General features: G+C 40.0%; 1 protein-coding gene across 1 annotated transcript in view; it reads right to left on the reverse strand.

Annotated features, from left to right (window-relative positions):
• Positions 1-2,669: 2,669 nt before the first annotated feature.
• Positions 2,670-22,418, reverse strand: part of hspa9 (heat shock protein 9) — a 24,144-nt gene continuing 4,395 nt past the window's right edge. The window contains exons 4-16 of the mRNA XM_017442117.3: positions 19,213-19,394; positions 18,573-18,697; positions 18,405-18,478; positions 16,457-16,563; positions 16,145-16,307; positions 15,961-16,053; positions 15,493-15,702; positions 14,195-14,422; positions 13,888-14,110; positions 7,823-7,917; positions 7,605-7,697; positions 4,126-4,266; positions 2,670-4,051 (exon numbers count right to left, since the gene is read on the reverse strand). Coding sequence (XP_017297606.1) covers positions 3,980-4,051; positions 4,126-4,266; positions 7,605-7,697; positions 7,823-7,917; positions 13,888-14,110; positions 14,195-14,422; positions 15,493-15,702; positions 15,961-16,053; positions 16,145-16,307; positions 16,457-16,563; positions 18,405-18,478; positions 18,573-18,697; positions 19,213-19,394 — 1,806 coding nt within the window. The 3' untranslated portion in view covers positions 2,670-3,979. The remainder of the gene's footprint in view (positions 4,052-4,125; positions 4,267-7,604; positions 7,698-7,822; positions 7,918-13,887; positions 14,111-14,194; positions 14,423-15,492; positions 15,703-15,960; positions 16,054-16,144; positions 16,308-16,456; positions 16,564-18,404; positions 18,479-18,572; positions 18,698-19,212; positions 19,395-22,418) is intronic.

Raw genomic sequence — 22,418 nt, forward strand, 5'->3', positions numbered from 1 at the left:
AAAGTACTTTTACTTTTAATACTTAAGTATTTTTAAAAGCAAGTACTTTCTTACTTTTACTTAAGTAAAAATGTTAAGGTGGTACTTCTACTTTTACTGGAGTACATTTTTGTCTGTTTATTTGTACTTTTACTTAAGTACAGTGTTTGAGTACTTTCTCCACCACTGCAGCAGAGTATAACACTAATGATAACAAAGCAGAACAATAAAATCATAGCCAAATGTATAAGTATTGCTTGAAGCACCCCAAAAGTGAACCAGGCCCAAGGATTCCAAATGGTACCGAAGTTCTCCTCCTTCTGGGGTTAGGAGCTTCTGGAGCTTGCTATGTATGAAAGTCATGTTATCAGAGGGATCAGTAAACATGCTAAACAGCTGTTGTTGGTGACTCTCCGGGTCAGGTGATCCATCAGCGTTGCTTTCTTCAGGAGAGTCACAAGCAATGTTGTGTAGCTTCTGCTAGGCCAGTTGTCCAGATGATGATGAGAAGGAAACACATTGTTGCCTTGTGGAGGGTAGACTACCTCAAACAGGAGCTGATCTCAGGAATTATTCTGCCCTGTGGTTGAGAGGTCAACTAGTGATGTGGTGTCCAGCAGTGGTTCCAGTGGCTGGAGTGGATCCAAGTCGCCCCTTTCAGTGACTTTTACAGCTGTTTGGGTTGTCCTGGAACGGCCCTTGCAGCGCCTGGATTCCAGGACCCCGTCTCTTGGTTTCAGGGGTTAAAGCAGCACTTCAGCTGGTGGGAGAGGGCAGCTTTCACGCTATATCTGAAACAAGGCTTTGAAGAGGTTATAACAATAGGCTATTATCTTACTGTCACACGTTTGTAGAGAGAGCCTTCCAGTGGGGTCAGTCCAGTCTGAGGTGGTCCTTGCAGGGCCTCAGACTGGACTGACAGTATTATAAACTTAGTCCAGTTTTCTGTTGTGTTTGCATGCGCATGGCCATTAAAACTAACATTCCCATCCTTTACAGTAACTAGCATCTCAGGAGCTTCAACAATAATAAACAATAATGCTAATAAATGAAAAGACAAAAAAAGGTTTAAAATACACAATAAGAAACAAAAGTGAAGTGCAATGCATTTTTCTTACTAATAAACCTTCATGTGGACCCAAAATCAAAGTAGCATTTGAAGTGGATCTCATATTAAACAATACTATGAATAAAACGCAAATTCATTTTAATTTAGTGTCTGCATCATGCATAATCTACATGACTAATGCAATACTACAGTGAACCTTTACATTTTTTTGATTTGCAGATATCCTGTGATGTCTGTGGTAGGTGGTTTTACCATGTTTGCACTGGATGCCCAAATCAGCTCACTAAGAGATGTGTTAGGGAAATCTGGCATTTCCCACCATATTTCAGCCTGTTGATTCCATCTGGAAAAGTCAGCTGCACACTGTCTCTGGTGTCATCAATTCATTGGACATGAGTCAAAGAATGTCCAAAACGCAGATTATTCCACACATGGAACATCTCTTGAAAGCAGCCACTCTTCTGTATTTCCAGAGAAGTACACAACAGATGCAGTATTTCATACTGTGCAAGTGGAAGGAGCACTCTCTCTGCTCCTGGTGGAAGGCGGATGTGTTTTCTTTTTTCTCCGTCTCCTGAACTGCAGATAAAACTTGCTCTTCCTACCTTCCGACTACACTCGTCTGGACAGAGATCTCCCACATTGGCAACAGTGGAAAGGAAAAACTCCCTTTTAACAAGAAACCTCCAGAGGAACCAAGACCAGGCTCAGGACGAGTAGCCATCTGCTTCAAAAGGCTGGGGTTAGCCATCACTTGTCAGTCTGGATCTGTAAGTTACACAGGATCTTAGCTGTCATTTTATCCATCCATCAGGGTCATGGGAAACTGGTGCTCATCTCCAGCATCATTCATTTTAAAATGCAATCCAAATGGCAACCGTCTTTGCTCCTTTTGTAATCTTAAAAGGAAACATTAACCCACATTTTCTGGGAATGTACTTTGTATGTACACTTGGGAAGCCAGACAGCGTTTTAGATTTTTATTAGAAAAGAATGCAACAGTTTTGGCCCTAAATGTTGACAATTACATCCTCCCCCATGAAAAACACAAGAACTGCCTCTTCAACAGAGCAGTGCAGCTCCTTTTCAGGAAGTACCAGCAAGTTTGTCATTACAGAAAAATTGTGGCAGCAACATTTTATCCTAAAGGAAGAATGACAGCTGGGCTTATGTTTCAAAATCTACACTGCCTGAGGTGGTCCTGGACTGAGCAACACCAGCAGCCAGAACCACCACCTGTAATGTGTACAGTGGAGACTGCTTCAAACAGTGTACACTGGGGGTGGGGGTTATAATCCATTTCATTGCACCTCAATGCAAACTCAAACAATTCTGAATAGATTTTAAAATACCAAAAATCGGTCAATGTTTACATTATGTAGAGAAACTGTAAAGGTGGAACTGAGTGCAGCACCCAGCTTATGGTGTGCACACAAACAGACAAGCAGCTCCTTCTGCGCTGAAAGTCATTGTTTGGAAGTACTTCAACTTTGATGAAGCTCAAGAGAAAACTACATTGACAAGAATTCACTGTATCCAAGCTGTGCACACAATTCTGCCTGAAAAAAAAAANGTATAGAGAGACAGAGACAAACAAAAGAAAAACAACAGTGATCATTGCTGCCTCTGCTGGTGACTGGTTGGGGAACAGCATTCCTAAAAGTCGCCAGAACATCTTGAAACATTTGCAGGGTTTCTCATTGAGGAAGTTATTTTAACTGATAAAATTTCTTTATCTTCTTTTCTAAACTGCACTTCAATAGATTAAATTATAAACATGGGGTGAGCACAAAGCAGGCCTGGGACGTATGTTGTAGGTGGAGGTGGGTAACAAATAACGTGCAAGACCGAGAGCAGTGAATACAAAACTGGTTGCATGGTGCTCAGAATTTAATGAGACTGTAATTAAAAATTTGCCTTATTTTCTCACAATTTTGAGTCACTCACTAGTCTCCAACAGTTGCAGCACAGTAAGTTACTTTATGTTGTGGCCTATGGAACCATAATAGAACATGATCCTGTCACAGAACAATTCCCGCTCTACAATGGGACCAAAAACAAAGTGGTGGAAACATTGAAGAAAGCGAGTCAGATGGCTCTAACCTCTGATGCAGACATCAATTGAATCTTATGTTAAAATACTCCACATATTGACTTATTTTGTTTCTTGTTTGATTGAAAACCTTTAGGTCTGAGTGACTTTATGCTCATGTATTTGAGGTGTGATTATGGTTGCATCAAGATACACCTGTTATAGTTTTATAATCACATTTCAAACCTCTGAATCATGATTTAATTGAATTCAGCTTGCACCCCTAGTGTAACTATTGCATTGTTGTACAACTAATGAAAGAGCTTGTCCTCAGACATCTCAATCCTGGTCCCTCAGTCCTAACTCCACTGCTGGCTGAGAAGTGGGAGCAAATACAATTACAAGTTTCTTCATTGATGGAAGATTTATGAACCTAGATTTTATAAAGTAAAGTTATCAACTCTGATAAGGTTCTGATGTGATTGGAGTTTAGTGAAAATAGGTGAAAAACACCTGAAACTAGCAGACATTGCACAATATTTCACTGTAGACTGAGGGAAGGAGGGCTGTTTTCTCAACCTGAATCTGATGCACCTCAGAAGATGAAAGGAGGCAAAAATTTAACTCAAGGTTTCAGACAAAAAAACCAAAAACAACCATACGAAACAAACAGCTTTGTAAAAATAATTGAACATTGTGTGAAGATGGTTAAATTATAGACAAGATATCGTCTGACAGAAGCATACAATGACGGATCTTTTCTACACAGTATTTTACTGCCAAAACACAGTAGAACATTATATCACTGGCAGAATAACTCTGAACTGCCACCCTCCCCACCTAGGCTGCCATTTCAGCCTAAAAGTCCTTTTGTCATTTCGACTTCATGACAATCAGGTCTACTGCTGGCCCTCTTTTTTCTCTCCCTCTGATGAACTGCTGCTGCTGCTGCTGTCCCGCTCTGCTGCCATCTGCAGGAACAAGGAGAAAGTCAGTGGTGTGCACATCACACGCATTCACACAACAACCTAAACATGCTTCCTACCTTCTTGTAGGCCATTTCAAAAAGTTTTAGTGATGACTGCTGCAGGTTATTGGCTGCCTGTTTGATATTCTCCCCAGTCTCTGAATCCTTATTGGCCAAAATGTTCTGAACCTTTGAGATCTCCTCCTTCAGCTTGGCACACTGAAATCGGAACAAAAGAACATGAGTGAACATCGAGTGCACATCCTGTCTGACTCAGAATGTTTGAATTAAACCCAGAGAACTCCATAGCATTTTTTTTTAGAGAAAGTGAGTTGATACTTCACTGGGCTGCAGCTGCTGGCAACTAATTTGCGAAATTTCTATTTAGGAGGGAGTCTCCTCAACATCTTCAAATGTTCACAGGGATTCTTAGTTTCCTAGTGCGAGTCAAAGAAGTCACTCGGACCCTTTTCAAACCCTCCTCAACTTTGTTTCTGTAATTTTAGAGCCACAGAGCTGCAGCTTGACACCTGCACAGCAGCTCTCCTTGTGGCAGAAAACATCTGAGTCTATAGCCCAGAACATCCAAGTGTCAACATCATGCCAATGATAAAATATACAATTAAAAAACTAGAACTGCAAGCAGTTATCAACGGGTTCCAAGCGTCCACGCTACGCGCCTATCCGCGCTCTTCGATCCCGACGTCCCGCCGGCGTGGCTCTGCCGTCTCTCTCAGCAAGCGGGCCGAGGCAAAACTTGCCAGGACGGTGCGTACTCAAAGACGTACCCTAAGACGCAACGGTATAATTTGCAAAGAGAGCTTGGGAAGGAAAACTTAACTGCCATTTGATACAACACAGAGCCAAAGAAATAAATTCATAAAAAATTTCAATATTCATTCGAAAAATACAAATATTCTCAGATGATCAAGTCTACATCTGTAATAATATGCATTTATCTTTATGTCCCTAGTTCCAATGCTGTTTCAGTAAAAAAAAGTTAACTGTAATATTATACCACAATGAGCCAAAAAAAAATATTCATAAAAAAATCCTTAAGTCTTTCAAAAATTACCAAAATATTCTCTAATGACCATGCCTACATGTGGAATAATATTCTTTTATTTCTATGTTACTGGATTGAACACATTCTTTATGAAAAATTGAAAACGTAATTTTTGTGATGTTCAGCCAATACGCCAAAAATCATAAAAAATTGGAACTTTATTATAAAATTTCCCAAATATTCCCACATCACCGTGTGCATATGTGGAATAATGTTTGCAGTTTAGGAAATTTCCACACTCAACGGCTTTTGTACAAGAAATTGTTAACCTTGGTCGTAGCTGAGCTGGTCATACTGAAATATGTTCAGAAATTTGTTAAAAATCAATAATGCCTGAGAAAAATCTCAAAATATTCACAGATGACCAGTATTATGTGCTTTGTTTGCCCAAATTTTCCAATCCACCATAATCTAAAACTTTGTTCAAAATAAAATAGAAACCAGCTATGTTGGTTAGCATTCATATGTTTTTCCTTATTAACCACAAGTGGGCGCTCAAATTTAAGCAATATTTCTTGGGGTTTGTAGGTAGGCTACGGCTGAAAAGAGTACCAAATTTCAAGTCGTTCAGCCAAACAGAGTCTGAGTTGCTACTGCTAGCTTCAGTTACGAACTTCGTAGATATTAATGACATGCTTGAATATAGAGTCACGAATTTTGATCTGCACTTTTACAGATTGTGCAAGGAACATATCCTGTAAGTCTTTGCACTCTAAATTGAACAAGTGATTTTTCGTGAATTACTCGAAATGTTAAAGGCTACACTTACATTTTTGCACATAAGCCACTCCCACTTAGACCAATTATTACCATATTGATAACATAGTTTCAGGGTTGTATCCTGAAGATACCCACCAAGTTTCACGTAAATCCATTCAGCCATTTTGGCAGTATAAACTTTACCTCTTTGTAGCACCCTCTAGAGTGAGATTAGGCCGCAAATGGTGAGAAATCTTTTTTTCGGCCTTAGGCACCACTGGTATAAAAACCATTGATAAATTGTAAGCTGTTCTGAAGTTATGCTCAAACTTTTTTTGGGGGAAAAAATTTTTTGTTTACGCATAATTCATAAACTGAGCATTTTTTTGAAAATCCGTTCACATTGTTTGGTTAGCCAGTCGTCCTAGATGAAATTTCACTTCAATTGGCTTTAAGCATCGGGAGGAGTTAACAAAAGTAGGTTACACATATTTTGCAAGTTTTCTACTAATTGGCATAATTTTATTTTTATTTTTCAAAACTCACGTAAAAAGGCATGGTTCACAGAACACAACAGAAGAGATACTGTGCGTACAACTTTTCCCTCATTCGTAGAGAGCGCAATTCTGTAATAGGTCAGTAATTTCCGCGAAGTTAAAGTTTGATTTGGCCGAATTCAAAGCTCAAAAGTGAGATAGCATATAAGCCACGCCCACTTCATTATAATATTCAAGATATCGTCTCAACGTGTGGTCTTAATCATCTGTACCAAGTTTGGTGTAAATCCATCAAGCGGTTATTCAGATATAAACTTTATGAAATTATAGCATCCCCTATTGGTAAAACCGTATAAAATTTAATACAAAGTGGCAACATCTAATCCACTATTGGGATCTAAATGCATTTTCCATATAGCAGAGATGATCATAGTTAACTGTTGTGATAGGTAGCACTAAAGTGTTTGGTATTGCGTCACTCGCACAAAATTCTAAATTTTTAAAACTTTTTCATCACCGCTTTAACAGATCAACCTATATATGTTATGTAACAAGTTTCACATTGATACAGCTTTTAATGTGGGAGTAGTACTCAAAAGTAGGTTTTGCCTTTATCGCGCTATAGCAAAAAATCTAATTAGGCGGAAGTGGGCGTGGCCAATGTAAAAAAGATGCAGAATCATCCATAGTTTCAGGTGCCATCAAGAATTTCACGAAAACGCATTGTCCTTTGTTATAGCGCCCCCTAGGTATGGAACATTATGATTTTTTTTTTGTCTGAGTAGCGGTAGGGTTTTTCTATCAGACTGCCTGGTTGGCTTTTCCACAGCAGTTTCTTGTTTTTCTGGGCAACGCGTTTTACCAGAGAAGAATAAAAATAATAATAGAGAAGAATGAAAAATCCGTACAAAAACAATAGGGTTCCCTGCTCTTCTGGGAGCAGGCAAACGGCCATGCCTTGCATTGGCCACCTGCTTGCTACTGCGGGCTTGGAACTCTAATTAAAAATAGCTCCAAATCTACTTATCTTCATTTCTGAAATGTACCGCAGTAGATTCAATCAAACACAAGGGCAACTGTGAAGGTGGGTACAAAGTCATCTGACACGAGTAAGACATGGGCAACAAAATGTGCACAGCCTAGAATGCAGTTTTGATTTAATTTCTTTTTTGATTAGTTTACTATTTAAGTACGACAGCTCAATCACAAGAAACTTCTTTGATGCAATAATCACAAAGACACATGTTTCTTTGCAATCTTTAAAGGCTCAGACTTTAGAGTTCATGCAGTTGTACCTCATCAGCAGGAAGTTGATCCTTGAACTCTTCCATCTTGGACTCTGTATCATGGATTATACCCTCAGCCATGTTGACAGCCTCCACACATTCCTACAACAGCAAGAACAGAGCTCCAGGTGTTACTCTGATATGATGAACAAAAACATGCCAGAGTGAGGAGAAACTTGCAGATCTGAGTTGCTAAATGAAAAACCATCTACTGAGGAAAATCGTACTTTTCTCCTCCTGTCCTCCTCTGCGTACTTCTCAGCATTCTTGATCATGTTCTCGATGTCGTCTTTGCTCAGACCTCCTGATGACTGGATCACAACTGAGAAAGAGGCAGTGACACAAATATGTTTAGCTTCTCACAAAGTCTAAAATTTTCATTCATGGAAGTTTCAGTCATTTCAGACCATTGTGAAAATCCCTTCAGATTTCAGATCTGTATGTCAAAGGCCCGATGTACATTTATTTAAGATGATTGCATTGTATAAACCAACTTGAACATAAACACTATCTTGCTCTGAGATGCATTTTCTACTTGCAGAAAACTAATGTCAGCCTGAGTCAGTCGGTGGGGCTTTGCAACTAACCGACTTAGTCATTCACGGGGATGTGATTAAAGTGAGAGGAAAAATAACTGAAAACAACAGAGGTGTGGGGGGCACCTAGGGGCCCTGCTGGGGTCCAGGAGCAACAGAGGACATTTTTGGATTATTACAAAATTTGTACACTTACTTGGTGGAAGGTGGATGAGTTTCTTTTTTCTCTGTCTCCTGAACACCCCCACCCCTCTCTGCCCTGCTTTCTTTTCTGAGCCTCTCTATGCATATTCTCCAAAATTTAGAAATTATGGATCTGATCAGCTGGTCTCTCAATGCAATTAATCAAATTTTCTCTACGGTAATACAGATTTTGGGAGAGCTAACTTACCCTGACAGGACTTTTTTGCTGGATACACAATGGATTCATGGAGGAAATGGAATATTGTTTGTCTATCAATTTTTGTCTTTGGAAAAAGATCTTTACATATTTGGGTTTTTGATAACAGGATTTCTGCTGTTTTGATTAGGCAGTTACCTGACTTATCGTCAAATTCGTTTGATGGGTTTGGCGGTTAACAATCAAACTTTGCAGACCTGTAAAAGGATTGCATCCAATTTGCGATTCAGCTCCAGTAACTACAGACTGAATTGCAATTCTGGAACTCATAATATGGGTTAAATCTTGGAGAAAGTTGCTCGCTCAAATCAGATGGAATGGACCTCCCAGGATTTTATGTAAACAAGATGCACTGCTCCCTCTGCCTAAGGACATCTGTGGATCTGCTCTGGGCTGGCTGATAAACATTTCATCATTATCAAAGATGATGGCCTCTGACGTGATTCATGGACTTATCGGCAAATACACGCGCACACACACATGCACTTTCCGCTGTTTCGGAGTCATCTCTCTCACCCCCCCTCCCTCCTTCACCATTTTAATTAGTAATTCTAATGTTGGCGGTTTAGCTGGCCTTTGGTACTATTAGAAAGTCTTTTGTACCGTTACTTTTAGCATTGTCATGTTTTAGCTTATTTAGCCTTCCTGTACATTCAGTTTAGTTCCTGTACATTGTTAGATTCCTAATTGTTGTTTAGTTCAGCCTTAACTTTATCATGATTTTATTTACATTATTTTAGCTACTATGACTGTCTTAGCTCATGCTTAGATATGTCTGGTTTCATGATTTTATTTAGATTATCCTATATTTCATTTAGATTATACATGATTGATGTGGGTTTTTTTCTGTGTTTGATTATGTAACTGCTATATTTGATTCTGTTGTCGTTTCTGTTGTAAAGCGCTTTGGATCGCCTTGTTGCTGAAAAATGCAATATAAATAAATCTAACTTCACTTCACTTCACAAAAAAGTTAAACTTCTTAAACTAGCAAAAATAAAAGAAAAATTGCCTCTCGGGTGGCATGTGGAGTTGAAGTTGAAGGGATCGCCAATCAGTAGGAACAAAAGACTATATGACAGACATTTGCTTCAGCTATAAAATCAGGACCCTAAAAATACTGGGGGCTGTTTGGTTTTTATTAAATTAGAAAAATAAATGTCACATGAACATTGCCATGTTGTTTATGCTGCAATGCATCCTGGGTAGATGACCTAGAAAGGTTGCTTTGGTAGCTAGAAAAATATTTTGCACAGTGTCTATTGTTCAGCCCTTTTAATTAGAACTGGAGCAGTTCTAACAGTTGACAGAGAGGGGAACATGACATGAGAAAATGAAAATGGATGAAAAGTAAGTCAGCCAAAAGAGCTAATGTTTGTACAGCTTATGAAAGAACTCATGCTGCATGAGTCCACGATACGCATCAAGATCAAACATATTCTCATATATATTGAAATAGTGCATTACACTTAAATAGTAATAAATACTTCAAGACACTTTGTCTTTTTACACAACATTCATTATCTGCTGCTTGTTGTAATTTGGGTTGCAGGGGTGCTGAAGTTTATGTAAAGTGAAATTTTGTTCCACTCAGGGAATAATGCGTGGTTATATTGCTCTCTGTTCTCAGTGCTGCCACACAGATGATAGATAGATAGAGAGAGAGAGAGAGAGAGAGCGCTACAGAGATAATATACTAAACATAGGAGATCTTAAGTTGATCACATTTGATCATTTTGACAGATATAAATTATAAGTTTATTTAAACACATTCTAACACATTTAGCCTCGATTCCTTGTCAAGGTTTCCCCCAGAAAAGAGGCTAAGCCCGGTGGTAGGTGGCCGTTCGCCGGCTGACTGATTTAGAAAGAAAACAAACAAAAAAAAAAGTTGACAGGAAAGTTGAAAATATGGCTATTTATTATGTGATATTGTAAGATATTTGTGCCAAATATTTACACAACTATAGTTTTACAAAAAGGCACTTTTGTAATATATTTTTTTTATATAAATACAAATTGTTTGCAATCAATTTGAATCCTAATTCAACCCTCTGAGGTCTAGGGTGAAACTGGACGTTTTTGGATTATTTTAAATTTCCTTCATATTTCACCCTAAAAGTGGTTTAACCTGCCATGTTTGGAGTCATTTTTTCAGCACAACCTCCCAAGTGTGATTTTCAAGTCATTTTTTACTTTTGACATGCTGTATTAACACAGACCTAAAATCACACAAAAACATAAAATCCAAGTGGAAATTTCCTAGTTTTTTTACTGTAAAAACCACAAACATACTTAATGAAAAGTTTTGACAACTTAGAATCCAAATATAATCAGTAATATTCATAAACATATGAACAAATTGAGCAAACAACAAAGTTATATAGACTTTCTCCAATAAAATGTTGCCAATTTCTTAGGCGTTTTTTAGACCAAACAATCAGTTCTAAAAATTGCCATAAATCCTTTGTGCCACTGTCCAAAACAAGGCAGATGGACATACCACATTCTTAGTTTTGGTCATTTTCTATGTCCTGTTCATGCAGGATCATTCAGGTAAATTTTATAAAATATATCCTGATGCATGCTCAAAATATGCTTCCAAAATATGGATCTGAATCCGTCTCCTGTTATCATTTTGGCTGGAAGGGAGACAGACAAAATGTGATTCTTTTTCCAGTAACCCTTCTTGGGAAAAAACAAAACAATGGTTCATCTAGTTCATCAACAAAGCCCTCACTGTCTGTCCCAGTCTAAACTACACCCTAACTATAAAATCCAAACACGCTAAATATCACAAAACTCATAACTCACTCCCGCGCTCGCGTTTTTGTTTTTGGTGCCGCCGAACCTCCTTTAATTTTTGCGCCTCTTTCTTCTTCTTCCTGTAGATTTTTGGTCGCTTGACAGATAACGTTGAGCCTCCGTCAGATTGAAGAGGAGGGAGTGTTTTTTCATTCGGCTGGGTTAAGGGTGAGATCGGAGGGAGGATAGGGGAGTTTTCTCCCGAGAACTCCCCGGTTTTGGCACTTCTCGCTCTAACGCGCTGAAAATATGACAACGATTTTCAAAATAAAATTATGTGTCGTGAATAATTTATCATAACTCTGGTATTCCTTGACCTATCGAGATAATTTAAAAACTGGTGTAAAGCTTGAAGTCTGGACTTTTGAGATAAATTAAAACAGTCTCTGAGAGGGCTGATCTTTCCCGCTAGAGTATTTTAACCCTTTAAACCCTGGAGCGGGCGTCGACCTTAAAGGGTTAAGTCACATTTACAAATAAATTAAATTACCATAAATGAAAAAGTACAAACAAGGCACCATCAAGACCAATGAATAACAACAGAGAACTCTGAAAAATAGACAGATGCTGTACTGTACTTTTTTTGCCACAAGCTGCATGTTGGGTCACAACACAAAACATATCTAATGCTGAATTTAATAGCATCATTTTACTGTTAAACATGGATAAATTACCACGTGTCATAATAATATTTTCACTAAGCACAAAACATGCTTACCATATTCGGTCTTGTAAAGCCACCCGCTGAATTTCAGCTCAACTAACAATTTTTGGTTAAACCTGCTCATTCCATGTTTATTGCTGCGGCTCCTACAACGTGCTAACTCCAGGTAGCTGAAGACGGCTCGGCCTCAGGGCTCAGAGTCGTGCGGGGCTCCGCGGACGGCGCGGTGGAGGTGTTCATACTTGGCGCTTACGTCAGTGCAGTATTCTCCGCCAAGTTACAAAAGGTGTACAATGCGACACAGGCGGGACCTTCACACTAGGGATGGGACCGATCCGATCCAGTATCGGTATCAGGTTCCGATACTGACGTTAAACATGGATCAGAAATTTCCGATCCAACTGGCAGAAATTTCTGATCCATAGACATGTCTGTGTCTGCTGAAATCTCTCTACAAGTGATTCCCTGCTGTCTGCTCACCTTCAGCCAGCTGGCTGCAAACTGTGGAAAGGATTTCATGAACAGGCGTGTCTCATGATAAACGGAGTAATGAGATCCGCCTCACATTCAGGAAATCCATTTCACAGTTTCCAGCCAACTAAAGCGTGAGCCTCGAGGCCTTAGCAGCAGTGTGGCTAACGGCTAACCAACTTTTCGTCACATGTCCACTGTGTGGAAATATTTTACATTGGAAACACCTCAAAGCAAGACAGCAACGTGCAATGTCTGCAAAGTCTCTGTGCCGAGAGGGGGACGCTCCGTCGCAAGCTACAATACAACAAAGTTATACAAACATTTGAAAAAGCATCACATTAAAGAGCACGAGGATTGTTCAGGCAAGCGAGACGAAGACGAAAGGAGCTGACAGGATTCGCTCCAGGACTCATTCCAAAGACAAGGTAAACTTCCACCAGACAATGTGAAAGCTAAAGGCATCACTGAGAAGTTGCTGAATTTTATTGTACTTGATAACCGACCGCTTTCAGTTGTAGAAAACAAAGGATTTCGCAGCTTGTTTGAATACTTGCAACCAAGATATAGTTTACCCTCCAGGAAATATATATCAGAGACTGCACTGCCTGAGCTATACAACAGAGTGTACAAATTGTCCTTGATAGTAGAGAGTTTTTTATATAAATATCAAGTTTACAGCCTCATACAAAATCATAAAAAAGTAAAACATATCGGAATAGTATCAGTATCGACCAATATCCAATTTCAGATATCTGTATCGGATCGGAAGTGGAAAAATGTGGATCGGTGCATCCCTACTTCACGCAGGGGCGGGGACAGCACGATTGTGTCACTGTTGGCACGCACACCCTCACACGGTGAGGTAGATAAAGGTAGCAGTTTTGGGGGTGCGGGCGAAAAAAAAACTTTGATAAAAAAATGACGTATTTATAATAAACAAGCGGAGCTTAGCCTGGCAGCCCACCAGGCTTATGATATGCTGTGGGAAACCCTGCTTGTGTTTTAGTCTTGACTGAAACATGTACATAATCATCCAAGAATGCAGTGACAGGTAAAATTATGGTGACCACCTTAGGTCAAAAATGTAATACACATACATATTCTTTTTTTAAGTAATTACAAGTTTAAAATGTCACGTACAATAACTTTTAATAGAATAGAGAAATATCATATGGCCAACATGTACAAGTAGTCGGAGATCCCTTTAAGTCTCTCTTTAGGTATAAAATTCTAAGCTATGATGCTGCTGTCACCCTGCTTGTTTTTATATGACAACTTGTGTGTCATTGGAGCGTGGCATCCTAAGCGGTTCTTGTGTGAATGTGTAGAAGAGGCTTAACAAGAGGCTCAGCACTGCAGCCATGTCACTGAACCATAGTGTGGAAAAAAACAGTGTTGGATGTTGACACTCACTTTGCTGCTCGCGACCTGTGCCCTTGTCTTTGGCTGACACGTGGACAATGCCGTTGGCGTCAATATCAAAGGTGACCTCAATCTGTGGGACTCCACGAGGAGCAGGGGGGATTCCCACCAGCGTGAACTGACCCAGCAACTTGTTGTCCAATGCCATCTCCCTCTCACCCTGACACACCTTGATCTCAACTTGAGTCTGTCCATCAGCTGCTGTGGAGAACACCTGCAGGAGACGAACACAGTGATTATGTGGCTCTTATTGTGCTCACATCCACAAACAACAAGGTTGAGGTGCAGCTGAACATACCTGGCTTTTCTTGGTAGGGATGGTGGTGTTCCTGTTGATGAGTTTGGTGAAGACACCCCCCAGAGTCTCAATACCCAGTGACAGTGGAGTCACATCTAAAAGCAGCACGTCTGTGACATCACCAGCCAGAACACCACCCTGGATAGCTGCTCCTATAGCGACAGCCTCATCAGGATTAACAGACTTGCTAGGAGCTCGACCAAACAGGTCCTGGACTGTCTGCTGAACCTGCGGGGAGGGAGAGTAATGTGTCATAAAAAAAAAAAAAAACATTTCGTAGGTTCAGTCACAGATGCAAAAACAAATTTAAAAAGTGCTCCAGTGCTTTGACAGTTGCATTGCAAAAATCAGTTTTGTTATGAAGGGCAAAGTTTAATGTCAAATAATAGGAAATCATTTAGCACAAATACTTTGGTTTAAACCAAAAACACTCAGCATCTGAAATTTGTTTGACACCTTATTTGAATTTAACAGTGTACTTTACACCTGCAGTGTTGTACAAACTCCACAATAAAAAAAACACCACTCTGGATCAGAAAGTGGCAAAATTCACAACACTGATAAGAAATATATTCTGCTTCACCACAAGTCTTTTAGTCCCATCAAAATCTATAAAACAAGTTCCCTTTTTTAAATATGTAAATGTCATAATGTTGCTTGCTGCAGGTTTGACTGGATAAAAGACAGCATATACAGTTTAACACACTGGTGGTAAGACTTACTAGGGATGGACAGTGAATTTTGAAAGTCCAGCCATTCATTAAAGGGTTTGACAGCTTCAGGACTTGGGTTGAGTAAACTTGAATTCACAAGTCCCAACTGTGTAGACAGTCATTTTTATGCAAAAACATGAAATAAGCAATAGCCCTAAAAAATAAAAAAGTTTTTTTCATTGAAGAGGTTATAGTCCAAGACCAGGGCTAGTACTACAGCTGGTTCTTAACATGAAAACATAGCTAGATGTGTCTGCTCTTTGCTCTTGAATTTTACACTTGTCAAAAAATGATCTTTTTTGCATTTTAATGGATTCAGAAACATGAATAGCATTTTCCAAACAGCCCCTCCCAATGCTTTGTCATACAGATTGGAAATGTAAAAACTTTATTTAAAAACATGTTTTTAAGCCAAACATCTACAAAAAAAATAAATTGTTGAAGGAATGGTCTAAACCACATACAAGCACTGTATGACCTGTGGGCCATAAGGTGCTTGTGTGTGGTTTAGACCCATCTCCATCCGTCCAGTAGGAGTTCAATGAAAATTAACTCAAAAATAAACATTCTGAACATAATGCATACCTTAGGCATTCGGGTCATTCCTCCCACCAGCAGCACCTCTCCGATGTCTCCTTTGGACACCTCAGCATCCTGCATAGCCTTCTGACAGGGCGCCACGGTGCGGCGAATCAGATCAGCCACAATGCCCTCAAACTGAGCACGAGTCAGTTTCATGTTGAGATGTTTTGGACCAGAGGCGTCCATAGTTAGATAGGGGAGGTTGATGTCAGTCTGAAAGGATAAACACAAACCGACTGAAGGAGGACTGCTCTTTGGGACAACGTTGTGCTGCAGCAGCAGCACACAAACCAAAACCTCCTGCAGTGAAGCATAACACAGGGTTTTTAATCTACCAGCACTGATAACACTGAGCCAGACACACCGTCAAGAAAGCTGAATGAAAGTTTGACTGCTTCTGATTGTTTTACTGGTGTCTTATTGTCTACTTTTTCTCATTTGCTCAGGGAAGAAAAGGGGCTTTATGAATACCTGCAGTGAAGACGACAGCTCGCACTTCGCCTTCTCAGCAGCCTCTCGAACTCTCTGAAGAGCCATGTTGTCTTTCATGAGGTCCACACCAGACTGGAAGGATAAAAACTCAACAGCATAAATAAAATCTTCATAAGAGGGCAGGAAGTGAAATGAACCTGAGGGTGGTGGGTGCACTTCACACCTCTCTCTTGAATTCCTTTACTATGTGTTTGAGGAGGTGCTGATCGAAGTCCTCTCCTCCTAAGAAGGTGTCACCATTTGTGGACTTCACCTCGAAAACTCCCTTCTGGATCTCCAGGACTGAGACATCAAACGTACCTCCACCCAAATCGTACACAGCAATACTGAAAACACACAGAACATGTTGCTTTTCAGACACTTTCAACAAGTCCTGAAAAAGGAATCCGTGTTTTCTAACTCAAAATGCCTCTTTAGATATCAATGTTTGAACTAAGCTGAGATCTAATCTTGAGTCATTTTTCCTTCTACTCACATCTTGTCCTGGGTTTTGTCCAGACCGTAGGCCAGAGCAGCAGCAGTTGGCTCATTGATCACACGCAGGACATTCAAACCAGAGATCTGACCAGCGTCTTTGGTAGCCTAGGAACAAACTATGTGATCACACTGGGAAGTAGCAACATCTCCAATAAACCAATTAAAACATTTCCCTTTTCAACCAGCAATTACATTTAAAACAGGAATGTGATTCAAAGAAAGTTTAAAAAAATGAAAAAGGCCAGAAGGGTTTGGATTTTTACAAAGTTTGAAGCCATTTCTGGTCTTTCTCCTTAGAACAAACATTTCAAACACCAAGTTGTTTTTTTTGTTTTTTTTTATTAATCCAGTCTATATCAACAGAGCATACTGCCAACTAGTGCTGGTTGATATGGAAAAAAATCCTATATCACAATATGGATAATTTTATATCACGATAACGATATATATCACCATATACCCCAATTATGTATGTTGTCAGTTATTCTCTGAAAAATATGAAAAAAATAATCTAATTTCTTACTTTTTTCAAGCTTTATTTCGAAGTGACATTTAACTGAACTTTCACAAATGAGATTTGCTGCATTTTAGTGCAGCAATATATATGTATCAAATGACTCCATTATCTTCGGCGGCTATAGTTTTCCTTTTCACAACTTTCCCCGGCTCTTTTACAACTTGTTTGACCTTGCACTTTTAGGATTGTTAAATATTCTTTTTCGTAGTTCTTCTTTAAGTGATAGAAGAGGTTTGTTGTGTTGGCGTCAGATGAGAAAACGGTCTAATAGCAGAGTTAGCATTAGCATTAGCAGAGTTAGCATATTACCTTTTTCTGCTCTGTGTCGGACTTCTTAAACCAAATCACAGACGTCCCCCTCATTTTGGTAAAAGTCTTTCTTCTTGGGCTGCCTGCTAGCTGTCTCTACTTGTTGCGACCCCGGGTTTGATACTTCATGTGTCTCTATCTTTCAGCACTTATGGTGAAAAGACCGCAAAAGCTGCTCCCGTAAAGCATGTCGCAAACCCACACGTAAAGCAGCGTCATGTCGCAAAACGGAGGTTCTTCGCAAAATAGTTATTTTTTCTTCTTATTTATCACTTATATAAACTGAACATACGCAAAGTGACAACACTAACACATTCGTCGTAGCCTACGTTATGAAATATTTACATGAATCACTGATACAATTATGATAGAAACGACAGAAACGATAGAGACGATAGAAGAAAATATATCACAATAGACACTTTTCTATCGTCCCCACGATTTGTATCGTTATATCACCCAGCACTACTGCCAACTCTGACTTCAAGTTTCATTTCTACAATGACATATAGCTTTACTTCAGCTATGTTTTCATAAAAGAGTAAACTTTTTGTATATCAGAGCTTTATGACAAGTACACCTTTGCAAGAAATGAATCCTTGCTAGTATTTAATGTCCAAGATCTGATACAGCAAAAAGATGGCACAAATTTCCTTCAATCTTTGCTGCGACCCTATTGTCACATATCACTGAAACTTTTCTCCATCCACTCCATCCTGCCTGGACTCTCTTCTTCACCTTTTTACACACTCCTCATTTTTCTGGACAGTCAACCCTAAGTACTTAAATCCTGCACCTTTATGACCTCTGCTCCTTGTAGCCTCACTGTTCCACCTGCCTCCCTCTCATTCACACATGTACTCTGTCTGGCTACGGCTGACTTTCATTCCACCTCTTTCAAGTGCAATAATTAAGAGAAAAAAAAAAAAACTTGATTATAAATATTTTACCATATTTCGTTTTAACAGCGATCTTCCTTCTTGCCTCATGTTCTGAATGAGCTCCCCCCCCACAAACCAACTCTAAAGTGGCCAAAGTATTTCTTTAAACTCAAGCAGACTAGAAATAATAACAGACTAAAAACAAGAGAAACAGAGCTCAGGCTGTACATATGTGGTACCTGTCTTTGCGAGTCATTGAAGTAAGCTGGTACAGTGATCACAGCATTCTTCACTTTGCTGCCCAGGTAGCTCTCTACAACACAGACAAAAAATAAGTATCTTCAAGTCTTTCCCATATTACTGCTCCAATAAAGAATATGTCAATTAAGTTTTGAATGCAAATATACCTGCAGTCTCCTTCATCTTCATGAGGACAAAGGCTCCAACTTGGCTTGGGGAGTACATTTTCCCATGAGCCTCAACCCAGGCATCACCATTAGAGGCACGCACAATCTTGTAGGGGACATTTTTCCTGATAAGAAATTTGACATGAAACATGTTTGTGTCTATCTGAACTTAGAAATTTGTGCTGTAAAAGGAAAACATCACATCCGCTGGACGTAGGTAAGTATGAGATTCTGTCAGTATGATTACCTTGAGCAAAAATACAATTTCACAGTATTACAGCACTCTTACAGCTTGTTGCAAACATTTGTTTCAAAACAATGTTCTCTTGGAAAGAGACGCTCCTAGATTTTTTGTTTGGGTCCTAAAAACTGTTGCCGGTGGAACTAATATTTTAGTTTGGCCTGCAACATTGTTGTCAATGGTCTTTGGTCTTTCTCCCTCCAAAAGCGGTGCGCAGCATGAAAATTTTGAGAATTACTGCCATAGGAACAGCATGACAAAAAAAATGTGGTTTTGACATTGACTTTTTAACATTGTGGTAATCAGCTCATACCTACATCAAACATCAACAAAAAACTGTAAATTACAACCTTATGACACAAATCTTTTTAAAAAGTGCTGAATCACAAAAGAACTCACAAGTCTTTCTGGACCTCTGGGTCATCGTAGCGACGTCCAATCAGCCTTTTGGTTGCATAAAGAGTGTTCTTAGGGTTGGTAACAGCCTGGCGTTTAGCGGGCATCCCCACCAAACGCTCGCCTTCTGCTGTGAAGGCGACGACTGAAGGCGTTGTCCTGGCTCCTTCTGCATTCTCCAGAACCTTGAAGACAGTGAGAAATTCAAGTTACTTAAAGGATGTCACACCCACCAACTACCTGCATTATATCCAATTATCCATCAGAGTACAAAGGCCATTACTGCTTCCAAAATGAAGTTTGAAACAAGGTCAAAAGACAACTCTTTCAATAATACAGAAGCACCTTTGATATGAAGTCCTATAAGGACAACTTTGACCTTGGTTTTTTCACTTTTCATAAGAATTAATCATTTGCAGGACATGCATCAGGTCAAGCAGATGGTTGCTGAAGGCAGTGTTTACCAGCATCGTTAACATGCCGCGGCAAACTAACAATTATACAAGTATATTTTTTATAGAAACGTTTTTTTCTTGCCAACAGCTCTACAAAAATCACCTTTCTGGTCCATGAAATTATATGATTGTGCAAAATTACCATTTTCTTGGGAGACTGAAAGGTCACAAGATTTCAGTCAGCATCACTGTCAGTGAAAATGATAATCACACAGTTTTAACTGTCTGTGTGGCTACAGTTCAGAGACTTTTCTAACATGGTTACATCCCTCAAGCACAGTTTCCCCCAGTGTTTTATAAGCCTGGCAAGCTTCAAACTTGTTGTTACCATTTATGAAGTTTGAAACTCAGGCTAGCAGTAACAACTATTTGGCCTACCTACAAAGCACAAGAAATATTGTTCGAGTTTGAGCTCCCCCTTGTGGTAAATAAATGAAAACATGTACATGCTGACCAACATAATCAGTTTTTATTTTATTTTGGAAAAAGCTTTAGACTATGGTGGATTGAAAAATTTGGACAAACAAAAGACATGACAATGGTCATCTGTGAATATTTTGACATTTTTTTGAGACATTATTGATTTTTAATAAATTTCTGAATATATTTCAGTATGACTAACACTGCTACGACAAAGGATAATTTCTTCAACAAAAGCTGTTGAGTGTGGACATTTACTGTAACAGCATTGAAACTAGGGACATTACATTTGGAATCATAATTGAATTTAAGACATATTTTAGTAATTTTTTATGTACTATTGATTTTTTTATTATTTTAATTACTTGGCCAAGTGTGCCATGAAATGGCATTTAACAATTTTCTATTGAAAACGGAATTCGTCTAGGGACGTGGCGATAAATGCATATTATTGCAGATGAAGACTTGATCATCTGAGAATTTTTTGCATGAATAATGGCCATTTCTTTGGCTCTGTGTGGTATCCATTGCCAGTTAGATTTTCCTTCCTGAGATTTCTTAAGAATTTATACCATTGCGTTTTACGGAATGCCTTTGAATATGCACCATACTGAAAAATTTCAACTCATTCCGCTGGCTGAAAGACGCAGTTAAGCCACCCCAGCGGAATGTCGGGAGTGAAGTGCGCGGAGAGGGGCGGAGCATGGAGGCTTGGAACCCATTGATAACTGTTTGCAGTTTTATTTGTATTTTTGTTTTAAAAAGTATTTCAAAAGTACCTTTTTGGTTTTTTACAGTATATCACATAATAAATACCCATATTTTCAACTTTCCTGTCAACTTTAATCTTTTATTTTTTTTTTACTAAATCACGGTCGGCCAGCGAACGGCTACCTACCACCGGGCTTAGCCTCTAGTCTGGGGGAAACCCTGCTCAAGCCTTGTGTAACAGCAGGTGGGAGGCAGAGCGGCTGTTGATCCACATTGTTAAAACAAAACAGACTTGATGCTGGGTTCATACGTATTCACTGACTTTGAAGCTAAGCGGGGGGAAAAAATAGGGGGTTGAACTTCTCGTGAATTTGTTTGAGGTGACAGGAAACGTCTCAAACTTTGGGACGATGTGAAAGTAGTGACAAAATTTGACAACACAAGCTGTTTATCTGTGTTCATCAGTGTGAGCAACTTTATCTCTGATGGGGGGGCAGGCGGGCGGACTGGGGAACTAACTTTCTATGACTCAGGCTCTAAAGCCCTTTTTCACTGGCTCTAATACAGAAGCCCTGCTCTACTCGGCCTGGCTTGGCTCAGCTCTATAAAAAATGCATCGAATTTCCACCGGCCAGTTTGGTCAGTAGCAGAGGAACGCCTCCTTGTGTTGTGGGGGGCGGTGTGGGGGTGAGTGTGCGCTAACCAAACTTGGCGTCATTTGTGGAGACAATGGAAGTGCTATGGACAACTTTGGCCCTGTGTTTTTGCTGTTTTTTAAACTTATGAGGATTCTCCTGAGACTTCAGGAAGAGAGGCGCAGTGGAAGAAATGCTCTGGATGCCGCGATTATTGCATGGAGTAGCACAGCTGTTATCCGCCAGAGATTTCAGGCTTTACAGCGCCTTCAGCTGGGGGACAGACTGCATAATTGTTGCAGGATAAGCTAATGCTGTTGTTTATATTTCTACGGTTTGGTCTTTATGCTTGCATCTGGCCACACCCATGACCAATAAGTGAACAGGAGCTAAAAGCAGTGCCGGCCTGCTGTCCCTACTCCGAAGCAGGGACAAAAAAAGCAGGGACAGGCCTTGAAAAAATGCCTGTGGAAACGCGTGCAAAGCAAGCCAAGTAGAGTGGAGCCGGGACCTTTAGAGCCGGTGGAAAAGGGGCATAAGACAAACTCCTTTTTTAGATGAATCAGGAAATACTTTTTTTTTTTTAGCCATCCATCCATTGTCTTCCGCTTATCCGGGGTCGGGTCGCGGGGGCAGCAGCCTAAGCAGGGAGACCCAGACTTCCCTCTCCCCAGCCACTTGGGCCAGCTCCTCCGGGGGAATCCCAAGGCGTTCCCAGGCCAGCCGAGAAACATAGTCCCTCCAGCGTGTCCTGGGTCTTCCCCTGGGCCTCCTCCGGCCTCCTCCTCCCCCGGAACACCTCACCAGGGAGGCGTCCTCACCAGATGCCCAAGCCACCTCAACGTGGAGGAGCAGCGGCTCTACTCTGAGTCCCTCCCGGATGACCGAGCTTCTCACCCTATCTCTAAGGGAGAGCCCAGACACCCTGCGGAGGAAACTCATTTCAGCCGCTTGTATTCGCGATCTCGTTCTTTCGGTCACTACCCAA

Source organism: Kryptolebias marmoratus, linkage group LG9 (assembly GCF_001649575.2).
Source record: "Kryptolebias marmoratus isolate JLee-2015 linkage group LG9, ASM164957v2, whole genome shotgun sequence".
In the NCBI taxonomy this organism is placed as follows: domain Eukaryota; kingdom Metazoa; phylum Chordata; class Actinopteri; order Cyprinodontiformes; family Rivulidae; genus Kryptolebias; species Kryptolebias marmoratus.